General features: G+C 48.9%; 1 protein-coding gene across 1 annotated transcript in view; it reads right to left on the bottom strand.

The window, feature by feature from the left end:
• Positions 1–1,347: 1,347 nt before the first annotated feature.
• The window catches only part of LOC147748378 (prostaglandin F2-alpha receptor-like), a 40,465-nt gene continuing 20,509 nt past the window's right edge, over positions 1,348–21,303 (bottom strand). The window contains exon 2 of the mRNA XM_086928013.1: positions 1,348–1,683. Within this exon, the coding sequence (XP_086784139.1) occupies positions 1,348–1,683 (336 nt within the window). The remainder of the gene's footprint in view (positions 1,684–21,303) is intronic.

Genomic DNA, 21,303 nt, shown 5'->3' with positions numbered 1-21,303 from the left:
CATGGCTGCTTTCTTTTTGTATCTGATTTGCTCTCGTCCTTTTCTTCTACTTTGCTCCGTTTTATCTCTCTCCTCTCTTGTTGTTTCTTCTCCTCTTTACTCTTGCTGTCTCTCATCTCTAATACTGCTGCCTGTGACCCCTGTCGTCAGCCTGTACATGTCCCTGCTATTTTGAACTCTGCGTTTTCCTGTTATCATTCCTAAAGAAGCGGAAGATGACGTGTTTTACTTTCTTACCTACACAGAGTAGAAAAGCAATATTAAAATGCTTTTTTGCATATATTAATCAGTGTGGTATGACTGGGTTTATTGCGGAACAGGCGGCTGCTTGAGCACAGCAGTTCATGTCACTGCTAGTGCTGCCTGTAATTAGTAGGTCCAGGGATGGCGACGGCATCGTCATCCACTGCTCAGCTTGCTGTGTTCCTGCCTGCTACAGCACAGGCATTGTCCCCAGCCGTAATGCTGCCTATGCTGGTAAGTATGGCTGTGGTGCCTACTGGACTCACTCACGCTCAGCAATTACCATGCTGGGGTGCAGCGCACAGATTCTACTGGTGACACCATGGCGCACAAAAGTTGTGTTGGGCAACAGCCGCATTAAGCACATTGAGGATAGCAGCAATGTAGGGCAGCCGGATATGCTACTCTGGCTACGCAACATGTCGAAAGTCCACACTTACTTTAATTTATTCTTCCTCAAGAGCCCTCACTCCCAAGTTCCAAATGCGCTCTTGCAGCTTCCTTGCCTCAACTCCGTCATGAGCCAGCCCCCAGCTACAATTATCCAATGGGAGGCTTAGGCTCAGGCATTGGGAGGGTGCAGCAGACTCGGGGAATAGAATGCAAGCCATAGTTTGTCGATGACTTCTTGGATTGTGATCAGCGTGAGAACATCATCACTAACGTGGTGTTACACAATTATGCCTGCCTGGACAGGCGTATGCCGACCTGCCTATGAACATTTACCAGCCAGTCATCATGCAATGTAAGTTATTCTTTTTATTTAGAATTGAACAATTAATATTGAGACCACCACCTCAGGTTCAGAAATTGTAGCCCCGGCCCTGTGAAAGAAGTGCAGGTGCTGAGCACCTGATAGCACCTGCTCAAATTAAGCACTGCATATTTGGTGTGGACAGTTTTTGATCCTACATTTTCCTACACAGCTGGATTGTTAGGCCTAAGAGCATTCATATGGGCAATGCACCATGACCAGCTGTATATTACATATCTGCAAAGTTTCCCAGGTCCATGCATGATGTGCTGCTCCAGTCCAGATTTTTTTCTTTGAATTTCACGCACAAACCGGGGAATCTTGACAGGGTGGTGCAGACCAGGCTGACCTCAGCATGTCCCTTTCATTACATTGGTGACAGGGATTCGCTGCGGCAGTGCCTTGGTTCCACCAGTGTGGGTCAAGCGACTGACGCAGCTGCGGTCTCCACTCTGGAAAGAGTTGACCTCCCAGCGCTTTGTCCTGCTTGGCTTCAGGTCTGGCCGCCGCACCACCATGCTGTAGACCTTCCTCAGCACGGCTCGCCGCAGCAGGATGTACACCCAGGGATCCAGGATCTGGTTCCATGATGCCAGGCGCACCCCGATTAACATCAGCCACTGATTGCGCTCCATGCGGTCAATGCGCCCACTGCCGACGTAGTTCACAGACATCATCACAAAAACCTGGAAAGAGGAGAAGGAAAGGCGAGAGGTTAGGGATTCAGCCTGGGCACTTCTAAAGGCGGCATTTAGCCTTCAATAGCTCTTCACCCTGCCCCCTGTTGACTTTCCCCACCCCAGCACTTCCAGATAGCCCAAGACCTAGCAGGGCTCCTATGTTAACCAGTCAACAAGAGATGCTGTAACTGTAAGCCTCTGGCACTATATCAGAGCATAGATAGTCCCTGTGTGATGCTCCATCCAGGTTTGAGAGGACAGTTGCTGAACCCGGGTCAGGTGCCTTGGAACAGCAGCTTGATTGACACAAGCACGTGACCTATCCACACAGCAGGTTCATTGAAGCCTTTTACACCCATTTGTCTGTATGTTGCTGCCTGCTGGTAGAGAGATGAAAGATGTAAATGGGTGCCATCTTCTGATGGGTGGTAGACTATACAGTGCTTAATTTCAATGTAGAATCACAGTTCCAATGACTTGCCCGCGCTGCTATTTTTATTTTTAGTGTTTATGATTAAACTGATGTGCTCTGCTGGAAACAGATGGACAGCGCCACCATGTGGTTCACTATCATAGGATAAGGGCTGGTGTTAAAAAAATGAAGTGCCGGTGCCGAACACTGGGAAATACGACACAAATTAAGCACATACACTGCACAGCTGTCAGGCGTGCAACTTCTATACGGCTAAAAGGGCGTTTGACCCCTGTTGTCTTCACAGCCAGGGCTGCTGCAGCATGGAATGACACAGAATCCTCCTGCTGCCATTGCCTGCTCTGGGCTGGGGCTGTGAGACCTCAAGGTCAGCCTCATCAAAAGTGCTTTGTCGGCCTTTCGAAAGACATTTGGGAGGCTTTGTTTTGATTTTCCCTGCTCTCACTCCCCATTTAGTTCATTTGCAAGGTAACTATCAAGCCTACTTTGTCGACCTTGGTAGAATGCAAAATAGCAGTTTTGCTTTGAGAAATTTGCTGGGCCTGCACTTTGCTTACCATATATCAATGTGCAAGGCTAAACTGTTAAGCATTTTACTTACTTTCATAGTCTGGGAACCTGGAACAGTTTCTAATTGTAGGAAGCCTTGCTTAAATTATGTTGCACACCTGTTAAGTTGTAAAACATTTTGTTTGAACAGGCCTCCCTCTTAGGGTGAAACAGATGACACCTTACCATGGAGGTTTGTGTACATACTGCCCGTGTTTTCTGTCTTGAGAGGAGTCTGGATGGCTGATGTCTTCCATCAGTTAGCCCACCTCCTCAACAAGTCTAAATAAACGTGTATTCTGGTATTACCTGAGTAAAGTGTTGTTTTTTAGGTCTCGCGTGGCGTTCTGCGCACATGCGCAGTTTAGTTCGCAAGATTTTATGTTTCAGAGTGCACTTCATTAGCGAGGATTAAGCCCCGCCCCTCTTCTCCATTGGCTGGCCTCCTAAACGGTGGCCAGCATTGGAGAAGAGGTCCTAGTGACGTTCTCCTTTCTCACTAAGTCCCGTCCTTTTCAGACTGAGCTCCTTGACTTACTGCTAAAGTAAAAGGTTTCTTATCTTCATTATGGGTCCAGATGAAATGAAATGAAAACAAATTTATATAGCGCTACTAAGCCCAATGGGCGTCAAGGCGCCTAACCAAAAAGAAACTAGCTATTACATATCTGCTCTCATTGTGGGTAGGCCTTGATAAAGCACCAGGTTTTGAGCGCTTTTTAAAAAAGGTACAAAGATGGTTGGATCTTAATCTCCAGACGGAGAGAATTCCACAGCCTAGGAGCAACAATGGAAAATGCTCTACTGCCCCAGCGTACCTTCCTAGCACGGGGAACCACAAGCCGATTCATCTCCGATGATCTGAGGGATCTACTAGGCATGTAGCGAGTTAGCAGGGCACCTAGAGGGTCCAAAGGACCATCTGCAAGAGCTCTGTAGGCCAAGCACAAAATCTTAAAAGAGATCCTCAGTTGTATGGGGAGCCAGTGCAGACTCTTTCTGGCCATTTTGGCAGAGGATGCATTAGGAAGAGCCAAAACAAATCGAGCAGCCGCATTCTGTACGACCTGAAGGCGTTGAATGAGTCCCTTGTTGGAGTCTGCATAAAGTGCGTTACAGTAGTCCAACCTGGAACCCACTAATGCAACCACCGTCTGCTTGCGTGCTAGAGGAGAAAGATAGTGCAGGATTCTTTTGAGGATTTTAATGACCCCCCAACAAGTGGCCACTGTTCGATTGACCTGTAGAGTCATGGACAATGAAGTGTCAAATATTACGCCGAGGTTTCTGGCTGATTGGGAGGGAGATGGACAAGTTCCCAAAGCTGAAGGCCACCACTCACTGGACCAAACATCCTGGTCTTTGCCAAAGACCAGAATCTCTGTTTTATAGGGAGTTCTGGATCATCCAGTCCGAGACTGTCTGCATGCAGGTCCTAAAGTTGGTGGCGGAGGTGGTAACAGAGTGGGCCAGAGACACCATGATTTGGGTGTCATCGGCGTATGACACAACCTCCATCCCCTGAGATTTTACTAACCTAGCAAGGGGGGTCACATAGATGTTAAATAGGTTCGGACTCAAGGCCGACCCTTGTGGCACCCCATACTGCAAGGATTTAGCAGGGGAGAGGAACTCTCCAAGCATGACTCTCTGCTCTCTAAGATGTAAAAAAGAGAGCAGAAGGTTCAAGGCCGGACCTGCAATCCCTGCCTCCCTCAGGCGTGATGTTAACGTAGAGGGAGACAGGGTGTCAAACGCTGCTGTGAAGTCCAGTAAGACCAACACCGTGGTTTGACCCGAATCCACCTTCAGGCGGATATTATTCACCACCATAGTAAGTGCTGACTCCGTACTATGGGCCTTTCTGGATCCATGCTGGGAACTATCTAAGAACCCAGAGGAATCCAGAAAGGTAGAGAGATGTAGGTTCAGGTGAGATTCGAGCATTTTTGCGGGAGCCGGTAACATGGAAATGGGTCTGAAGTTCTTAAGCTGTTCTGGGTCCAGAGTGGGCTTCTTCAGAAGAGGCTTCACTATCGCCCTTTTCCAAGCTGAAGGGAAGGTGCCTTGAATTATGGCCCCATTCATCACTTCAAGGAGGGGCGGAAGAAGCGTAAGCCTACAGTCCTTCAGAATCTTCAGAGGACATGGGTCAAGAGGCGAGGACGATTTAGTCCGATCCAACAGGAGCTCAAGCCCGTCAAGGGTAAGTGGCGGGAAATAAGTAAGGCTCCTGGAGGGGTCTCTCGGCCAAGATTCTAGATTAACTAGAGTTTGGAGAGAGAGATCCCCCAAGATGTTCCTCTGAGTTTCCAAAGCAAGATATATATCTTCAATTTTATTATGGAAAAACTCAGAGATATTATTACACAGCTCCTGAGAGCCCACAACTGGATCAGGCACTTGAAGGGAGCAGAGGGAGTCCACGATCTTAAAAAGTTCCCTAGAAGAGGTAAGGGAGGTAGTGAGATTAGAGAAAAACTCCTGTTTTTCCCTAATAACCCTGGCTTTGTATTCTCTTAACAAACACTTGTGTGCCTCCCTTTCGGTAGGATCCCAAGTCTTCCTCCATCTTCTTTCCTGTCTTCTACAACTTTGTCTCAAAAGTCTTAGTGATTCTGTGAACCAGGGGGCAGAGGGTTTAAGACGAGCCGAGTATCGATAAGATGCAGGGGCTAATTCATCAACAGCTTTGGTGATGGAATTAGCAAGCCCATCGGCTGCCTCGTCAACGTCTCTCAAAGGAGAGTACTTGCTGGTCTCTATATAGGGAGCAAGGGCTTCATTGGTAATGTTCCTGTAGCTCCTTTTCGGACCTCTGGTGCTGGTGGTCAGAACAGGTAGTTCTGCTGGGCCATATACTAATGCAAGAGGTACGGCCATATGATCTGACCAAACTAGAGGCACCGGAGTGCCTACTGAAAGTCTAGAGTCATTAGTGAATACGCCATCTAAGATGTGACCCGCCCGATGGGTCGGGCTATTCACCAATTGGGTACACTCACAAGCTCTGAGTGAGTCCACCAACATAGCGGTGTCAGTATCCCTTAAGTTTTCCAAATGAAAATTAAAATCCCCCAGTATGGTAAAATGGGGTTTACCAAAATAAGGTTCAAGAATCCTCAGAAGGTCCCCGCTAAAGGCAGCTCTAGGGCCCGGAGGTCTATAAATAAGGATTCCAGAAAAAGAGACCGAGGGGGCACATAGAATAGAAAATACAGTGCCTCAAACGGATCCGAGGCTACTGACAGAGATTTTATCGTACAAGGCAGAGAGGATTTACATAGAACGGCAAGTCCCCCCCCCTCCATAAAGAAGATAAGAAACCTTTTAAGTCAGCAGGAAGTCCGGGCGCCCAGTCTGAAAAGGTCGGGGCTTAGAGACAAAAGACTGTGTCATGGCGAGCGCTTGTTCCCTTTGCTGTAGCTGAGAGTACAGGGCTAGGAGATGGTGATGGAAGAGAGCTGCTAATTGATCTAAGTGGTCTGGTCCAACAGCTCCTGCCCCTTCCTGTGCGTCACTGTTTTCTAGTACCTTATTATGACCAACCGTAGCCTCTATTGAGTTACCCCCTCCACTCAGCGATAGTCTCTTCTCAGTCAGTGTGATTTGATTATGTCTAGCTGTGGTGGCTTTCAGCAAAAAGGAATCAGATTTAGAGATACGCCCCCCCTCAGTTGTTATTCTATTTACCTTTTTCTTCCCCATGCGGTCTTCTGAGAGTTCTTATATCAGGAGTCAGAGAGGGGGCCCATCCCAGCCTCCACCAGGCTCCGAAGGGCTTCCCCAGGCGCAATGGAGGATGGGGATTGTAGTTCCCCCAGCAGCGTGTTTTGCAGCTTCTCCCGGCCGTGGCAAAAATGGAACTGCCCAGCGTCCAGCAAGGTGAAGTTCCGCTTCCAGTTAGGTTACCAGAGGCATGCTAAAGTGCGGCTATAGAGTCATTAAAGTCTTTAACCACAGAAAAGCACTTTTGGAGAGAGTCCGCTCACCTCAGATCTAGCAGAGATAGCCTCTGTCGTCAAATATCCTCCACCCTATTCCCCGCTCCCTTGCGCTCATGCAAGGGGGGCACCAGCAGACTAGCTGGAGATTAGTATAGTATGGCACTGCCTCTTTGATATCTCCCCTCCGCAGGCTCACGTAGCCACTGTTATGCTGCTAGTATGCCACGTTCACGGTCCAGATGGTCTCTGCAATCGTTGCCGGCTATCTAGCTGATCCGGTTAGAGGGCTTATTGGGACTTACCCCCTTATAAAATATCGTATTGTTGGCCCTTTCACGTTCGTGTTGTTGGCCCTTGCATGGTTTCCTCAGCCTATCAAGGCTATAGAACTGTGTGGCTTGGAATCCTGTGCGGACCTGTGCTTCTTGTAGGAGTGCTGCCGCGCCGGGCTAACGCCGACCACTTCTGGGCATACGGGAGGGACAGCAGCTTTAACCTGCTCCCCCACTCCTTGCCTCACATTGTCTTTTGCCCTCTGAAAGGAAGAGCCGGCTTGTCGCCGCCTACCTCTGTCTACCTCCGCGCTGCTGAGCGCAACCAATAGATCTTCCCTGGGTTCGAGGCACGGGGCTTGCGACTTGCAGGTACGGAGTCACTGTCACGACCCTGCTCAGCAGCGGCTCGGCACGGCTTGGCAGTACAACGGCAGTCCGGCAGCTCAGAGATCACTATGAAACAGTTAATAGAACTCTAGGAATGGTTTTGCAGCTTAAATGGTTCAGGCTCCATGAACCCCCATGCCGGGGTTCTGGGGTGCGACAAAGACATCCTCTAAATCACCTCCCCAGCGCCTACATCCTAAATAAGTATTACCAAGGGCAATCGACGTTCGAACTGGTGGTTTAAACACGATTGCAGCAGGCACCAGTGCCCCTGAGCTGTCCTGCCGCCATTTCAATCCAGAAGTGTCTCCGTGCGTGATAGTAGGAAGGGGGGGGGCTGCAAGGGGCAGTGTCGGCTGTGGTACGTAATCTACTTCTACTTTTCAATCAGTTATTTGCTTTCCAAGTTATAAATCGTGGCCTACAAGTTCTCCAATACAAGTAAAACCAAACATTGTCAAAGCCAGGCTCTGTGTATGTGTGGGTCTGTGTGGGTCTCTGTGTGTGTGTGTGGCTCTGTGTGTGTGTGTGGCTCTGTGTGTGTGTGGCTCTGTGTGTGTTGCTCTGTGACTGTTTACTATTCACTCTTTCACTCTTTACTACTCGCTCTTTACTACTCACTCTAATACTCTCTCTAGTACTCACTCTACTACTTTACTACGCACTCTCTACTACTCTACTACACACTCTCTACTCCTCTACTATGCACTCTCTACTACTCACTCTCTACTACTCACTATTACTCACTCTAGTACTCGGTCTCGCATTTGCAAGAGATTAAGCTATTGGCGTTGTAAATGACAATGGCATTTATGTATCTGTTTTCAAAACCAACACATAAATAAAAATGTTGTCATTTACCATGCCAATAGCTCTACCTTTTGCAAAGGAGAGACCGTTGCATTGTAAATGCTTGTTTCTTCTACAGGAAAGAACATCAGGGTGTTTAGCCCCTGTTCGCTCCCCACCTAATCTACAAATACATTGTATGGGTCCCCTTCCACACTTTACAGCAAGAGGGAGAGAATGCAAAATGTAATCAGAATGTAATCAAGAGAGAGAGGGACAGAATAAACATGAGAAAGATTTTGCCTTTCAAAATAAGAAATATATGTCTAAAATGAAAGCCCAATGGTTAATAATACGGGCTTTACTTTTAGAGCTTTAAAGCTGTTCACAATAAGAGGTACTATTTAAAAAGAAACTGAAAGTAAGAAAAGTTGTATTCTGAAACTAGTGGCTAGATTAATCAACACTTCGTGCCAGTGCAAAGTCACAAAAGTGACACAAAATGTTGATAAATTATATACTTTCCAACGCAAACCTTTTTTTGCGCTGGAAAGCTGTTTAAAAAGTAACACAACCTCTTAGGCCTACCCAACCCATTAATGTACCCAGCTAAGTCCCGGAGAGGGAGACTGATAGCAATCGCCCTAGGGGCGGCTACTCAGAATATACTCGCACACTGGCGGCCTCCCCAGCCCCCACCTCATTCTGACAGGCTCCAGAGACTATGGATGGTGCTGGGGATGGAGAAACTGACTCTCACGCCGTAAGGTAGGGGGTCTGAATTCCCAGAGCTATGGCGCCCTTTCCTAACGTTCCTCATAACAGAGTTTAGAGAGCTGACCTGCCCTAGATATCTGCGACTATTAAGTTTGACTTGCACGTAAATACCACAGATGAACTCTTTGCGCAAGACTCGTAGACCGCGATGAACATTACAATGCCTCACATTTCCCTTTCTATTGTTCTTGATATGGAAGACGAGGGGGCGAGGGGAGCGGAGGGTAGGAATGGTGGGTTTCCCTTTTCTGTTGGCGTACTGTCTCTCTTTGCACTGTTAACCATTTTCTCTAACAGACCCGCTCCATGCATTTATTAGAGTAATAACGCTTACTGCGATACTTGTTGTCTGTTTTATGACAATTAGGAGAGCTGGGGGTCGTGTTTTCAATTTTGGTATGTGTATTTGAACTCAATAAAAAGATGTAAACCATAACAAGTAACACAAGTACAGTTATTCACCAATTTGAATCAATCAGTGCAGTAGGGAGCCTGAATTTTTGCCAGCACTTTGGAAGAGAATAGCAGGGCCAATTCTAAATTTGATTGCTGCACTGCATTGCATGGCATAATAGTGAATCTCACCCTTACTTTTCAGTGGACAACATGTTTTCACTCGAAAGATCCCTAAAATTAACTTAAATTCATGTGTTCCACTACTTTGCTTTAGTTTGTGTCAAGGAGTCATCCCACATGGACGTTCCCAATCTAGCACTAATGTTTTTTTGTTCCAATGCCCTACTACTACTAGTAATTAGGACTTTGTGCCAAAACAATTGCACCTTTTAGAGGCAAGCACGAAGTAGGGGAAATGTTTATAGTTCTCCAAACTTTTCAAACTTTGCATATGTGCTGCACTGTGCAGCGCACCTACAAAGTGGCAAACTTTATAAAGTTAGTCTAAATTTAGTCCCAGATTTACTAACATTTTGCATCGTGAGTGTGCCACTTTTTTTGTCCCAAAGCTCAAAGTGCAAGGCTTTATAAAACAAAATTTTAAAAAACTTGATACAGCACATATTCTTTGCGTTGCGGATGCGTTAAATGAGTGAAGGATGGGTTAGTGGCATAACACAAAATGATGGGGCACCCCTGCAGAAAGTAAAGAGTAGCTTTTCCGAATATCTCATAGATATTCATTGACCTTGGTCAGAATGGGGCTGCCCTGAAATGTTGAGGGGACGGCTGAACGGGTAGGCGCCCCACATCACAGGGGCTTGTATTGTACCTGTGGCATGGTTGTTCCAGTCCATCCACTGATGCATTTTGACAAAAACGCTAATTTTATAAAACCTGTAAACCTATGTTTGTGCCAAAATAGTGCGCCAATCTTAGGCTGTCTTAACAAGGAAAAATATCTTTATTTCTTCTTGTTAGTTCCTCTTTGCATTTGTGCTGCATTCTGCAGCACACATACACAGACACATAAACCTCTAAGAATAGATTTGGTGCAGGAAGGTATCTAGATTTCTGATTGTAAAAGGCCTGTCAAGATATCTTATGAGTCTGCTGTTCTGCAAACCAATTCTTTCAACCTCCATACTGAGCGAGAGGTGGACACCCTTCTGGAAAACACACCTTGAAGCTGAAGAAAAAGGGAAACCAAGGAAGTTTCGAAACTGAAACAATGGACATTGACAAAAAAGGGGGACTGGGGCCTGCATAGCCAGAACAGAACTACTAGACAACATTGGCTTCTTCATCTTTTTTTCCAAAGAAATATCCAAGGGATGAGCAGTAAAGGCATATAGTAGATGCCAGAGCCAAGGGAAGGCTACACTCACCCCTCTTCCACGCCACTGAGGTGGGATAGTGGGAGCAGAACCTGGGTAGTTGGGCATTTTTCAGAGGAGGCAAACAGGCCTACAAAAAGTCCCCTGAACCTTCGGCATAATCTCCTGAAGATAAATTGACATATGGAAAGATTTTGGGAGGATGGAAATCTCCTGCTTAATCTGTTGTTCATCTATGTGACCCCGATGTGAGAAGCCCTTGTAGTAAGATGCGATTCCACCCAAGCATCTACCAGTAGGGCTCCTAGCCAGAGAGAACATGATTGAGGTCCTCCTTATCAGTTCACATAAGCGCGGTCACTGTATTCTCTGTTTGTACTAGACCATGGTGCCCCTTCAATTGATGCTGGAAGTGACAGAGATTTATATACTTTAGACAGATCCCTCTAAGAGTGCCTGCGGCATGTCAGTGACAAGGATCCTTGAACAATAGTGCCTCCAAGGTGGTAACCCATCTAAAGGAGCTAACTTCCATTGTTGACACCATCAGGAAACCTGCATGAAGTGGAAAACTTCTTGTTAAGGATTCTGGGTTCAACCACCAGCAAAGCTGAGGATGTAGAGAACTTGACATAGGAATCAACAGGCCGTGTTTCTGAGACTCTGGATTCCAATGATGAAAACTATGAAGTAGAAGAAAGTGAAGATGCAGATGTACTCAAGGTTCTGTAAATATGCAAGAAGTTATATGTCCCTGAACTTTCAAGAAAAGTCTGGCTGGAGCTTGACTGAGAGATTTTAGAGTGGTCCTTAATCTTTCTACTCTGACTGCAGGTAGATAAAGCATATATGTGTTGAAATGGGCTCCGAACAAAGTTCTGTTTTGAGATGGCTCTGCCTGGCATTTTGGCAGATTCAAGAGAAATATTTGCAGTGTGAGACAAGAGTGAAGGGCTCCTATTCCTGCCAAAGTCTCTTCTGTAGAACAAGCATTTAGCAGTCAGTCATCCAGACAAAGGAACATATTTTCTAAGTCTCAAAATGGGGAAGAGTAAAAATGGGTGCCGCCATCTTGGTAAAGACCCTTTAAACAGAGTGTAAGAAGTTGTGATTTTTCATTACAATTCCAGCGATACCAAACATGTACTGGTTACCTGTTCTCATTTGGAAATTACATGTATAAAATGTTAAAAGGTCACTCCAATGTTATCCTATGAGAGAGTCAGGCCTTGCAGTAGTGAAAAACGTAAGAATTTTTCACTATCAGGGCACTTTAAAGTACATGCCCAACTTTTTAAATACACTGCACCCTACCCTCTGGGCTGCCAAGGGCCTATCCTAGGGGTGGCTTATGTGTGTTAAAGAGGAAGGTTTTGCTTTCTAGGTCAAAATGGCAGTTTAAAACTGCAAACACAGACTGTAAAGGCAGACCTTAAACATGTTTAAAGTGCTACTTAAGTGTGTGGCACAATCAATGCTGCAGTCACACTAGTAGCATTTAATTTACAGACCCTGGGCATAGGTAGTCCCACTTTACTAGGGATTTGCAAGTAAACTAAATATGCCAATTGGGTATGTCAATCTAATATGTTTTAGGGAGTGAGTACAATCACTTTAGCACTGGTTAGCAGTGATAAAGTGTGCAGAGTCCAAGGCCAGCAAAAACGAAGTCAGCAAAAACAGGAGGTCTCATGGCAAAATGTTAGGGGGATAAGATACCAAGGATACCAGGTCTAACACAGAGCAAAGTCCAAATGCCAAGACTCTGTACTTTTGATGACTTACAGCTATGGAATATAAAGGTAAGCATCCAGGAGATTGGTTGTTAACATGCAGGCTCCCTTCGGAACCAGTAGAGTTACTCTCTGAAGGCTTTTCACTTTGAAGGGAATCTTCTGTACCCATAGATTGACTCCCCTGAGACTGATGATCATCTAGAATTCCCCTCTTGAATTTGGAACCGGAAAGACTCTACAATGTTTTCTTGTCCCTTGCTCCTCTCTGGGTACATGAACTATTGCTTGCTTTTGTAACGTGAAAAGGTATGTTTGAAGCATGGCAAGCAACTTAGAATGAGACCCTGGTCATGCCGTACGTATAGTCCAAGAACTTCTAGGTATACAGGAGAACTTGATTCAATATCTTTTGCTCATTACCTCTAGAACTTAAGCATCAGAAGTAGATTTTCACAGCTGTCCATGAAATCCTGCAGCTAACCTCCCATTGGCCAGGCAGAGCCATTTCTGGTATAGTCAGGAAAGCCATGTTTTTGCCAGAGAAAGATGTTTCCTTCTGTTCGGTGCAACCAGAAAAGCCTTAATGTTTCTTATTTCAAGGTGAAGGCAGATTTCGTGAGGACGAGTATCTCATGTGTTTGAGTACTGCTTAATGTGAGTGCTAACAACAATTTTTTTTAAAATTTAGAATAGCACAAATTCATGCCAGAGTAATTAACAAGCTGTAATATAGATAATAAATGTGCACTCACTCTCAGGAGGAATGAAAGATGTTAAAAATTAGGGGTGGGCAGAACTCGCAGTATTTCGCTCAACAGAAATCTGTGGATTCATATAAAAAGCTCAATAAGATTCCACTGAGTTCTGCCAACAAGCAGAAAATATGCATGTTGTGCTGCTTGCACTGCAATTTAACACCAGTATTTTGTGCAACGCTTAAAAATCAGAGCAAACTGCACCATACAGTGCGCAATAGCACACGTTCATTCAAGTTGATTTTGCTACTGCTCCAGTAGAAAATTTACTTGAACGGCATCAGATCTACAGGATAAGCAGCTCTCTGACTGCTTGTGACTGCCCGCGTTAGAAAATCGCACTAGGGGACGCCAAATCTTGCTCGCTCTCACCAGCTTGCCTTTCTGGAGCCATGTTGGGGAAAAATTCCACCACACAGCGATTGCGGGCATTTGGCCAGAACTCTTATTTTAACATTTTAAGAGTAACATGGAATCGCAAAATTCCGCCAATTCCATGGGCGGTATGTTCTGCCCACCCCTGTTAAAAATCACACCGGTAATTTGCTAATCATACCTCCCCAACATCAGGTGTGGTACCCTACTAAGGTCAATATTTGGAAACATGCACGCATTTGTGCAGCCACAACCCAAAAAAATGCTGAATAACCTTATGGACAGACTGAGTACATGTCTTAAAACATCAATCAGGCAGGAGCACCTTCCTGGACCTGCAATGAAACATATTTCACAAAAACTTTGTCCTGCCCCAGAGGAAATTGTGGGTGAATCGGCAAAAAGTGTTATTATCTTGAAATTGTTTTGCGAAAAACAGTTCTCATATACTTCATATTAAAATCCGTAGATGGGGGCGTGGCTAGCAGCCAACGATGGCGGCCGCAGCTTAGGGAGGCTCCCGGGTAAAGGCGGCTTTCCGCAACAATCCGTACACTTATCCTGAAATACTCCGGCTACAAAGGGTAGACCGGACCCGGAGTCCGTGCAGCGAGTGTTTCCAGAACTTTTTGGAGCGGCAACAGACCAAACAAGCGCATTCCCGCTGGCCGGAGACGGAGGAGGAGCTGGGCCTGCACTCGATCACGAAGCCGCGGGGCCACAGTTTGATCAGACCCGGCCGGAAGCGACCTGAAGCCGGGGCCGAGGGACAGGAAGTGTCGGCTCATCGACCACATTGCTCCGAAACCCCGCGGAAACTCCCCACAGCGGCCCGGGCTCAAGAGCACACTCTGCAGTCACCGGTTGACCCTCCCTGGGCGCGCAAAATTCTGCCGGAGGTGCGGACGACGTCGCGCACGTTTGACTCAGCGCCGCCATTACCAGGCGAAGACGACCGGGACGGCCGCCAAGCCGCATCAGCAGTACCTGCGCCATGTCGCACAAGGGCCCCAAAAACACAACAACCCAGGCCAAGCTGGACAAATTTGCGTATGAGAGACGCTCACCCCTCCAAGACCAGCGCAAAACCGTTGGGAAAATGGCGGAAGCTGAGGTGGTGAGAAAGGCCACGCTGGACGATGTCCTGGCGGCGCTGGCGCAGGTACAAGAGACTGTGGGGGCCACGGCGACTGAAGTCACCTTAATCAGGGTGGACCTTCAAAAAATGAACGAGCGGGTCAAACAGGTCGAAGTGGTCACTAAATCGCTGGTCGAAGATGTGTCCGAACTGCAGATAGCTATGGAACGCCTGCAAACCGACAACAAACTACTCAGGGACAAACTGGACCACCAGGAAGGTCGCTCACGACGCAATAATGTCCGCATTCTAGGTGTACCGGAATCGGAAGACACTGGGGCCCTGGACTTCTATGTGGAAGATTTGGTGAAAACTCGACTCCGAGGAGGAGCTACGCGGGCATCCAAGATGGTCGCGTGAGCAGAGAGCTCCCGAGACCCGCGCCGTCCTTCTTTATCTATCCTTCACCTATCCTGGTCATTTTGACGGGCTTTTGCAGCGCTATCATCACTGATGCTAACGATCCTTTTCTGGTCGAAATCGGACCCTGGGGACCATTTTTCTGACATTTGCAACTTTCTGGCCTGCCCACGGGCGCGACCGGGGACTCGGCTGCCCATTGTGGCCGACCAGTAATTGAACAACAACGGCTGCCTGGCATCTGGCCCGCCGGAGGTGTATTGCTTTCACTTTCGGTTTCCTTCCCTTTGTTCCTGTCTCCTCCTACTCTGCCTTTGCCTGCTGCCCTCCCAGCCTACACTCTCCTCCGTTGGACTGGCAAGGAGGCCGCGACACCTCTGTCTCATTGGCACATCGGAGTTTCGAGACTTTTCTACCTTCTCGTCGCTTCCCCTGGCTATCCGGCCGACACTGAACGCGAAATGGCAACGAAAGCGGAGGCCGAAAAACGCCGGAAGGCTGCGACCCGGGGGGGATCGATCCAGTCTAATATGATCGAACGCTACACCCAGCCGAGAGGCTCCCCCGGGGCCGTGTGCGTGGGTGCTGAAGGACTTCAAACGGACGCACCGTCTACTTCGGAAGTGTCGCTCCAAGATCTTTTGGCTGCCATCACTGGACTTAAGGCCGACATGAGTCAGCAATTCGAAGCCGTAGTGTCCAAAATAGACACGGTGGCGGTGGATGTGACTCTTACTCGGGCCGATTTGGCCAAAACGAATGAGCGGGTGAAGGCACTGGATCTTAAAGCGTCAAGTCTGGTGAATGACATGGCTGAGGCGCAATCTGAAATTGGTAATCTGCGTGCATCGCACGACTTACTGCTCAAGCGGATGGAGGACTATGACAACAGGGCCAGGCGGAACAACATACGCCTGGTCGGAGTGCCGGAATGTGATGGTGCTGTATCGACCGACCTTTTGGTCGAGGAACTTATAGTCGCCCAACTAGCTCCGGCAGGACTTAGTAAGTTCTTTGCCGTGGAACGCGCCTATCGTTTTCCAGGAGGACAAGTGAAGCCGGGAAACCAGCCGAGGCCTATCATTGCGAGGCTTTTTCACTACCGGGACAGGGATGCTATCCTCCAGGCCGCCCGTAAGCATGGTCCCCTGAAGTACGACAATAACTCTGTCTCCATATATCCCGATTTCACTCCCCAAGTGCAGCGACAAAGATCAGGTTTCCTTGGAGTGAAGCGTCGCCTCAGAGATCGGGGACTGAAATACGCCATGCTGTTTCCGGCCCGGCTCCGGATCGAATATCGAGAGCGTGCCTATTTCTTTGATCAACCTGAACGTGCAGCCGACTGGTTGGACTCGTTGCCGGCAGATGACTTTGGGAGCGGAGGCCCTGGTGGTGCGGAAGGTGGTGCAGCGGCCCAGGAGTAATTGGGGCCCCGGAGGTTCCGATTGAGACTATGCAACGTACTGTGTAAATTGACTTAGTGCCTTATGACACTGCCCGTGGCGGTGCGGTAACGGGTGATTTCTCCCTTCCTCCTCGGGGGGTTCTTTGTGTAGATAATATGGGGCGACAGGCACACTGCAGTTGGGGGTGGCTTCTTAGTCAGCAGGGGTGCAGGGAGGGGGGTGTTGTAACGGGTTTGGGTTTTGGGGTTGGTTTCTGGGGACTAGGTTGTGTTTCGTTTAATTTGTTCTGTTTTGGTTTTCATGGTATTTCATATCTTGCAATGACTTTGAATCGTGGGTCCTGCTGGGGGGTGGGGGTGGAATGTCTTTGTCGCAATGGGGGGGGGGTGAAATGCGGATTCTTTCTTGGAACGTAAATGGTTTGGGTGACAGGATTAAGCGGGGCATTGTACTGCAATTCTTGAGGCGCCACGCCCCTGATGTTGTGTTCCTTCAGGAGACCCACTTGATTGGAAATGCTTGCAGGGCCTTAGACCGCCGGGGTTATCGCCTGGTTGCACATGCTGGTTTCACCTCGGGTTCCCGGGGTGTGGGTATTATGGTAAAGTCTTCCCTTGCTCTTGCTATTGACGACGTTATCCTTGATGATCGTGGGCGGTATGCTGCTGTTTCGGGGAGGTGGGAGGGTAAGCAGGTCGTGTTTGTTGTTGTCTATATCCCCCCGGGACTGCAGGCTACCACTTATGCTGATCTGGGCAGGACTCTCCTTGGGCTTCCTGACGGCTTGCTGGTCCTGGGTGGGGACTTTAATTCTGTCATGTCCGGCGACTGTGACCGACTACCCCCTAGGGTATTGCCGCAGTCCCAGATGTGGCTCAGTGAAATGGCTGAAACTTTTGGCTTAGTGGATGTCTGGCGCTCACTACACCCCACACTCCAACAATACACTTTTCACTCTGGTGCGCACGGCAGCCTCTCCCGTATCGATTATTTTCTCATGTTAGCCTCCACTTTGTCCACGGTTCGTGAGATTCGGCATCTTCCCCGGGGTATCTCGGACCACTCCCCCTTGCTGATTACGATTTCTGTGGGCGGTCTACCTGGTAACAGAGTTCCCCCGATCCCCCCCTGGCATTTCCGAAACCCCCGGCTCCGCTCAGATTTGATTAAGGCAATAGATTGCTACTTTTCTGAGAATTTGGGCTCGGTCACTTCCCCCACTGTTCTCTGGGAGGCCTTCAAGACGGTTATTAGGGGTTCCGCCCTGTCACTCATTGCCACTGAGCGTAGGGTCAAGAGGGAGGCTGTTGTGGCTCTTGAAACCGAAATTACTGCGCTTGAAAGTGAGTTAGGTGGGAATGACACGCCTGCATTGTTGCACGAATTGGAATTGAAGCAAGCAGAATATAAAGCCTGTGTCACGGATGCTGCTAAATTGATGCGGTCTAATCAACTGGGTCGACTGTATGATGTGGGTGACAAGGCTAGCAAGCTCCTTGCGTGGCTGGATAAGACTGAGCGTGCGAGTCGTGTTGTTCCTTCCATTGTTCGTGAATCTGGTGAGAGTGTCTCTGATCCGGGTGAGATTGTTGATTGCTTTGTTGACCACTTCCGGACGGTTTACACGCCTGTTAGCGATCGAGATGAGGCCGACTCCAGGCTACTGCTGCGTGACATTGCCCTGCCCACTGTGTCGGATGAGGACTGCCTCGCCCTGGAGGCCCCCTTTACTGTCAATGAGATTGCCCTCGCAATCCGATCCCTTCGCTCGGGAAAGGCAATGGGCCCCAATGGACTCCCCATTGAACTTTACAAACTTTGTCCCGACAAGATGGCCGCCCACCTGCGTCACATGTTTCTCGAGGCGGTTGAGGCTGGATGCCTCCCCCTTGAGCAGCGCCTCGCTACCATAGTGGTCATCTATAAGGACGGCAAACCTCGTGACCGCTGTGCCTCGTACCGCCCCATTTCCCTCCTTAACGCGGAACCCAAAATCCTCGCTAAGGTGCTGGCCAATCGGTTGCTTACTGTGATTTGTGACCTGATCCACCCGGATCAATCCGGTTTCATCCCCCACAGAAACACGGCCCTTAATTTGCGTAGGCTCCACAGCGTCCTCGCGAGAGCTCCTATTCTCGCCGAGCCAACAGTGGTCGCTTCTCTGGACGCCACGATGGCATTTGACACTATTGAATGGCCCTACCTATGGGCAGCCCTCGCTAAATTTGGCTTTGGCCCCAATTTCATCGCATGGGTCAAGCTTCTTTACGAACAGCCGCTAGCTCAGGTCGCGGTGAATGGTAGATGCTCAGACCCCTTCCCCTTGGGCCGTGGCACACGTCAGGGCTGTCCACTTTCCCCGCTTTTATTCGCGTTGGCACTCGAACCCCTTGCCGCGTGGCTCCGGTGGGAACCCTCGATCAAAGGGATCCGATGGTCCCCTGACCTCGAGGATCGTGTCTCCTTGTACGCGGATGATATCCTCCTTTATCTCACTTCCCCTCAGAAGTCGCTCAACGTTCTCTTTGACGTCCTCACGTCCTTCGGTAAGAACTCGGGACTTGTCATTAACTGGACCAAGTCCTGTGTCTACGTCATAGCTGGTACTCTGCCGCCTCTCCCCCGCAGGTTCCCCATCCTGGTAGCGGCCGACGGCTTTAAGTATTTGGGGGTCTATGTATCCACGATCTCCTCGGTCCGCTACGAGCGGAATTTGTATGCTCCGCTCCGCAGACTGAAGCAAGACGTTCGGCGTTGGCGCGATCTGCCTCTATCTCCATTGGGCCGGGCGGCGCTCTTTAAAATGATGTCGCTCCCCCGATTCCTCTATGCCCTGCAAAATTTCTTCGACCCTGTTCCAGCTCGCTATTTCCACGAAGTCGAGAGTTTACAGCGACAACTTATCTGGGATGGTCGTGCCCGCATTGCCTTATCCAAGCTCACGCTCTCCTGGTACGACGGGGGTATTGCGTTGCCGGATATTAGACGGTACTACTGGGCCTCGCACCTGAGCGCCATCAACCATGCGACATACTCTCCGGAGCCCGCTCCTGCCTTTGCCTTGGATAAACTATTGTTGCCTGGTGGCAACTTTAATAGGGCACTGTATTCTAAGGCCCCCTTCCGACTCCTTACGGGCCCGACGAAATGTGCTGTGCGGGCATGGAGGGATGCTACGGTGGCCACGGGCTGGGGTGGTAGACTGACACGTAAGACGCCGCTGTATGATTCGGAACGGCTGGGCAACCTGTGGAAGACGAAAGGGTTTGAGAAATGGGACATGATTGGGATCAGCACTGTGGAGGACCTGTGGGCACGGGGCGCGGTTAAGTCCTTTGAGTTATTGAAGCTGGAATACCGACTCGACGATAGGGAGCACTTCCGGTACATGCAGGTGAGACACGCCTTGTCTTCTGTCTTTCCCCCTGGTACAGACATTCCGCAATCCTCCCCCTTGGAGGATCGAGTTCTAGATGGCCACGTCCCGGACAGTACCATCTCCTTAATCTACAAGAAGCTTATTAATAACAGAGCTGACCAGCTTGAGAAGCTCCGGGCCGCCTGGACGGCTGACGGACTTGAATTGGACGACGAGGACTGGCAGTCAGCTGTGTCCTCCCCTAAGGAGGTGGCTATTCCGGCACGACTTCGCTTTGTCCAATTGAAGATCCTCCACCGTGTGTATCTTACTGGAGTGCGTCTGGTGCGAATGGGTTTGGTTTCGGATGGACGATGCAAGCGTGGGTGTGGGATGGATGGTACCTTTCTTCACGTTCTGTGGGAATGTCCGATGATTGCAGCATACTGGTCCAGGGTGCATGATGTTATGAGTCGTGTCACGGGGATCCCATTACTTCCTGAGGCACGTTGTTGCCTGTTGAATGTGTGGGAACCGTCTGATTGCACTGCTGCCCAGACACTTTGGGTTACCCTAGGCAACATGGTCGCAAAGAGGGATATCGCGCAGCTCTGGGGCTCCCCTAGATTACCATTGCTAAGTGCCTGGAAAGAGAACATGGACTGGTCCATGTTCCGAGAAAAGACGGTATATGAGGCCCGGGGGCGTCCAGGGAAGTGGTCCAGAGTTTGGGCTCCCTGGAATACTTATCGTGGAGACATTTGTTCTCCCCCGCTTGACTATGAGGTCCCTTTCCCCTCCTTTCCGTGATTTACGTTCCTCTCCTAATCTCACCACATGCTTTGTTCTCTTGCGCGCGCCACCCCCCCCTCGCCATTGTCGTTTCTCCCACATCAATTCCCCCCCCCCCACCTCCAGCAACCCTTGCCACTATGATACCATGTGTTTGTTTGTTTGTGTTCTTTTCGACAAAAACATAAAATTAAACCTTTCTTATCCTACTTGTATGATGCTATGCTCTTGCCGACGATGTGGACGTGATAGATTGCTCCAGCAACGTACTGTCTCGGATTATACTTTTCACTCAGCCTGTTTATGTCATAGCGGCCGGCCCTGCGGGGTTGTAGGCAGACGCTGTGTATTGTGCATTCGTAAATAAAGGTTTTAAAAAAAAAAAAACAAAAAAAAAAACGACTCCAGCCGAAAGGCCTGTCCAATTTCTTCTCGGTCGAGAGGGCCCACCGTGTTCCGGGAGGGAAACCCAGGACAGGAGGCACGCCACGACCAATACTGGCGAGATTGTTCAATTTCCGGGATCGGGACGCCATTTTACAGGCCGCAAGAGTGGCGCCGGCCATTCAGATTCAGAACTCCAGAATTGCCTTCTTCCCGGACTATACAGCGGAGGTGTCTAGGAAGCGGAGGACGTTCCTGGAAGTCAAGAAAACCCTGCGTGAGAAAGAACTGCCGTACTCGATGGTGTTCCCGGCCAAACTACGAGTGGTAGCGGATAAAAAAGTATGGTTTTTCGATTCTCCTGACACGGCCCGAGACTGGCTGGAGGGCTGGCACACCGTTGGACGACAGCGCAGGACGAATAGACCG

Source organism: Lissotriton vulgaris, chromosome 1_1 (assembly GCF_964263255.1).
Source record: "Lissotriton vulgaris chromosome 1_1, aLisVul1.2, whole genome shotgun sequence".
NCBI classification, from domain to species: Eukaryota; Metazoa; Chordata; class Amphibia; order Caudata; family Salamandridae; genus Lissotriton; species Lissotriton vulgaris.
The sequence above is the reverse complement of the archived record's forward strand: the minus strand, read 5'-3'. Positions and strand labels throughout refer to the sequence as shown.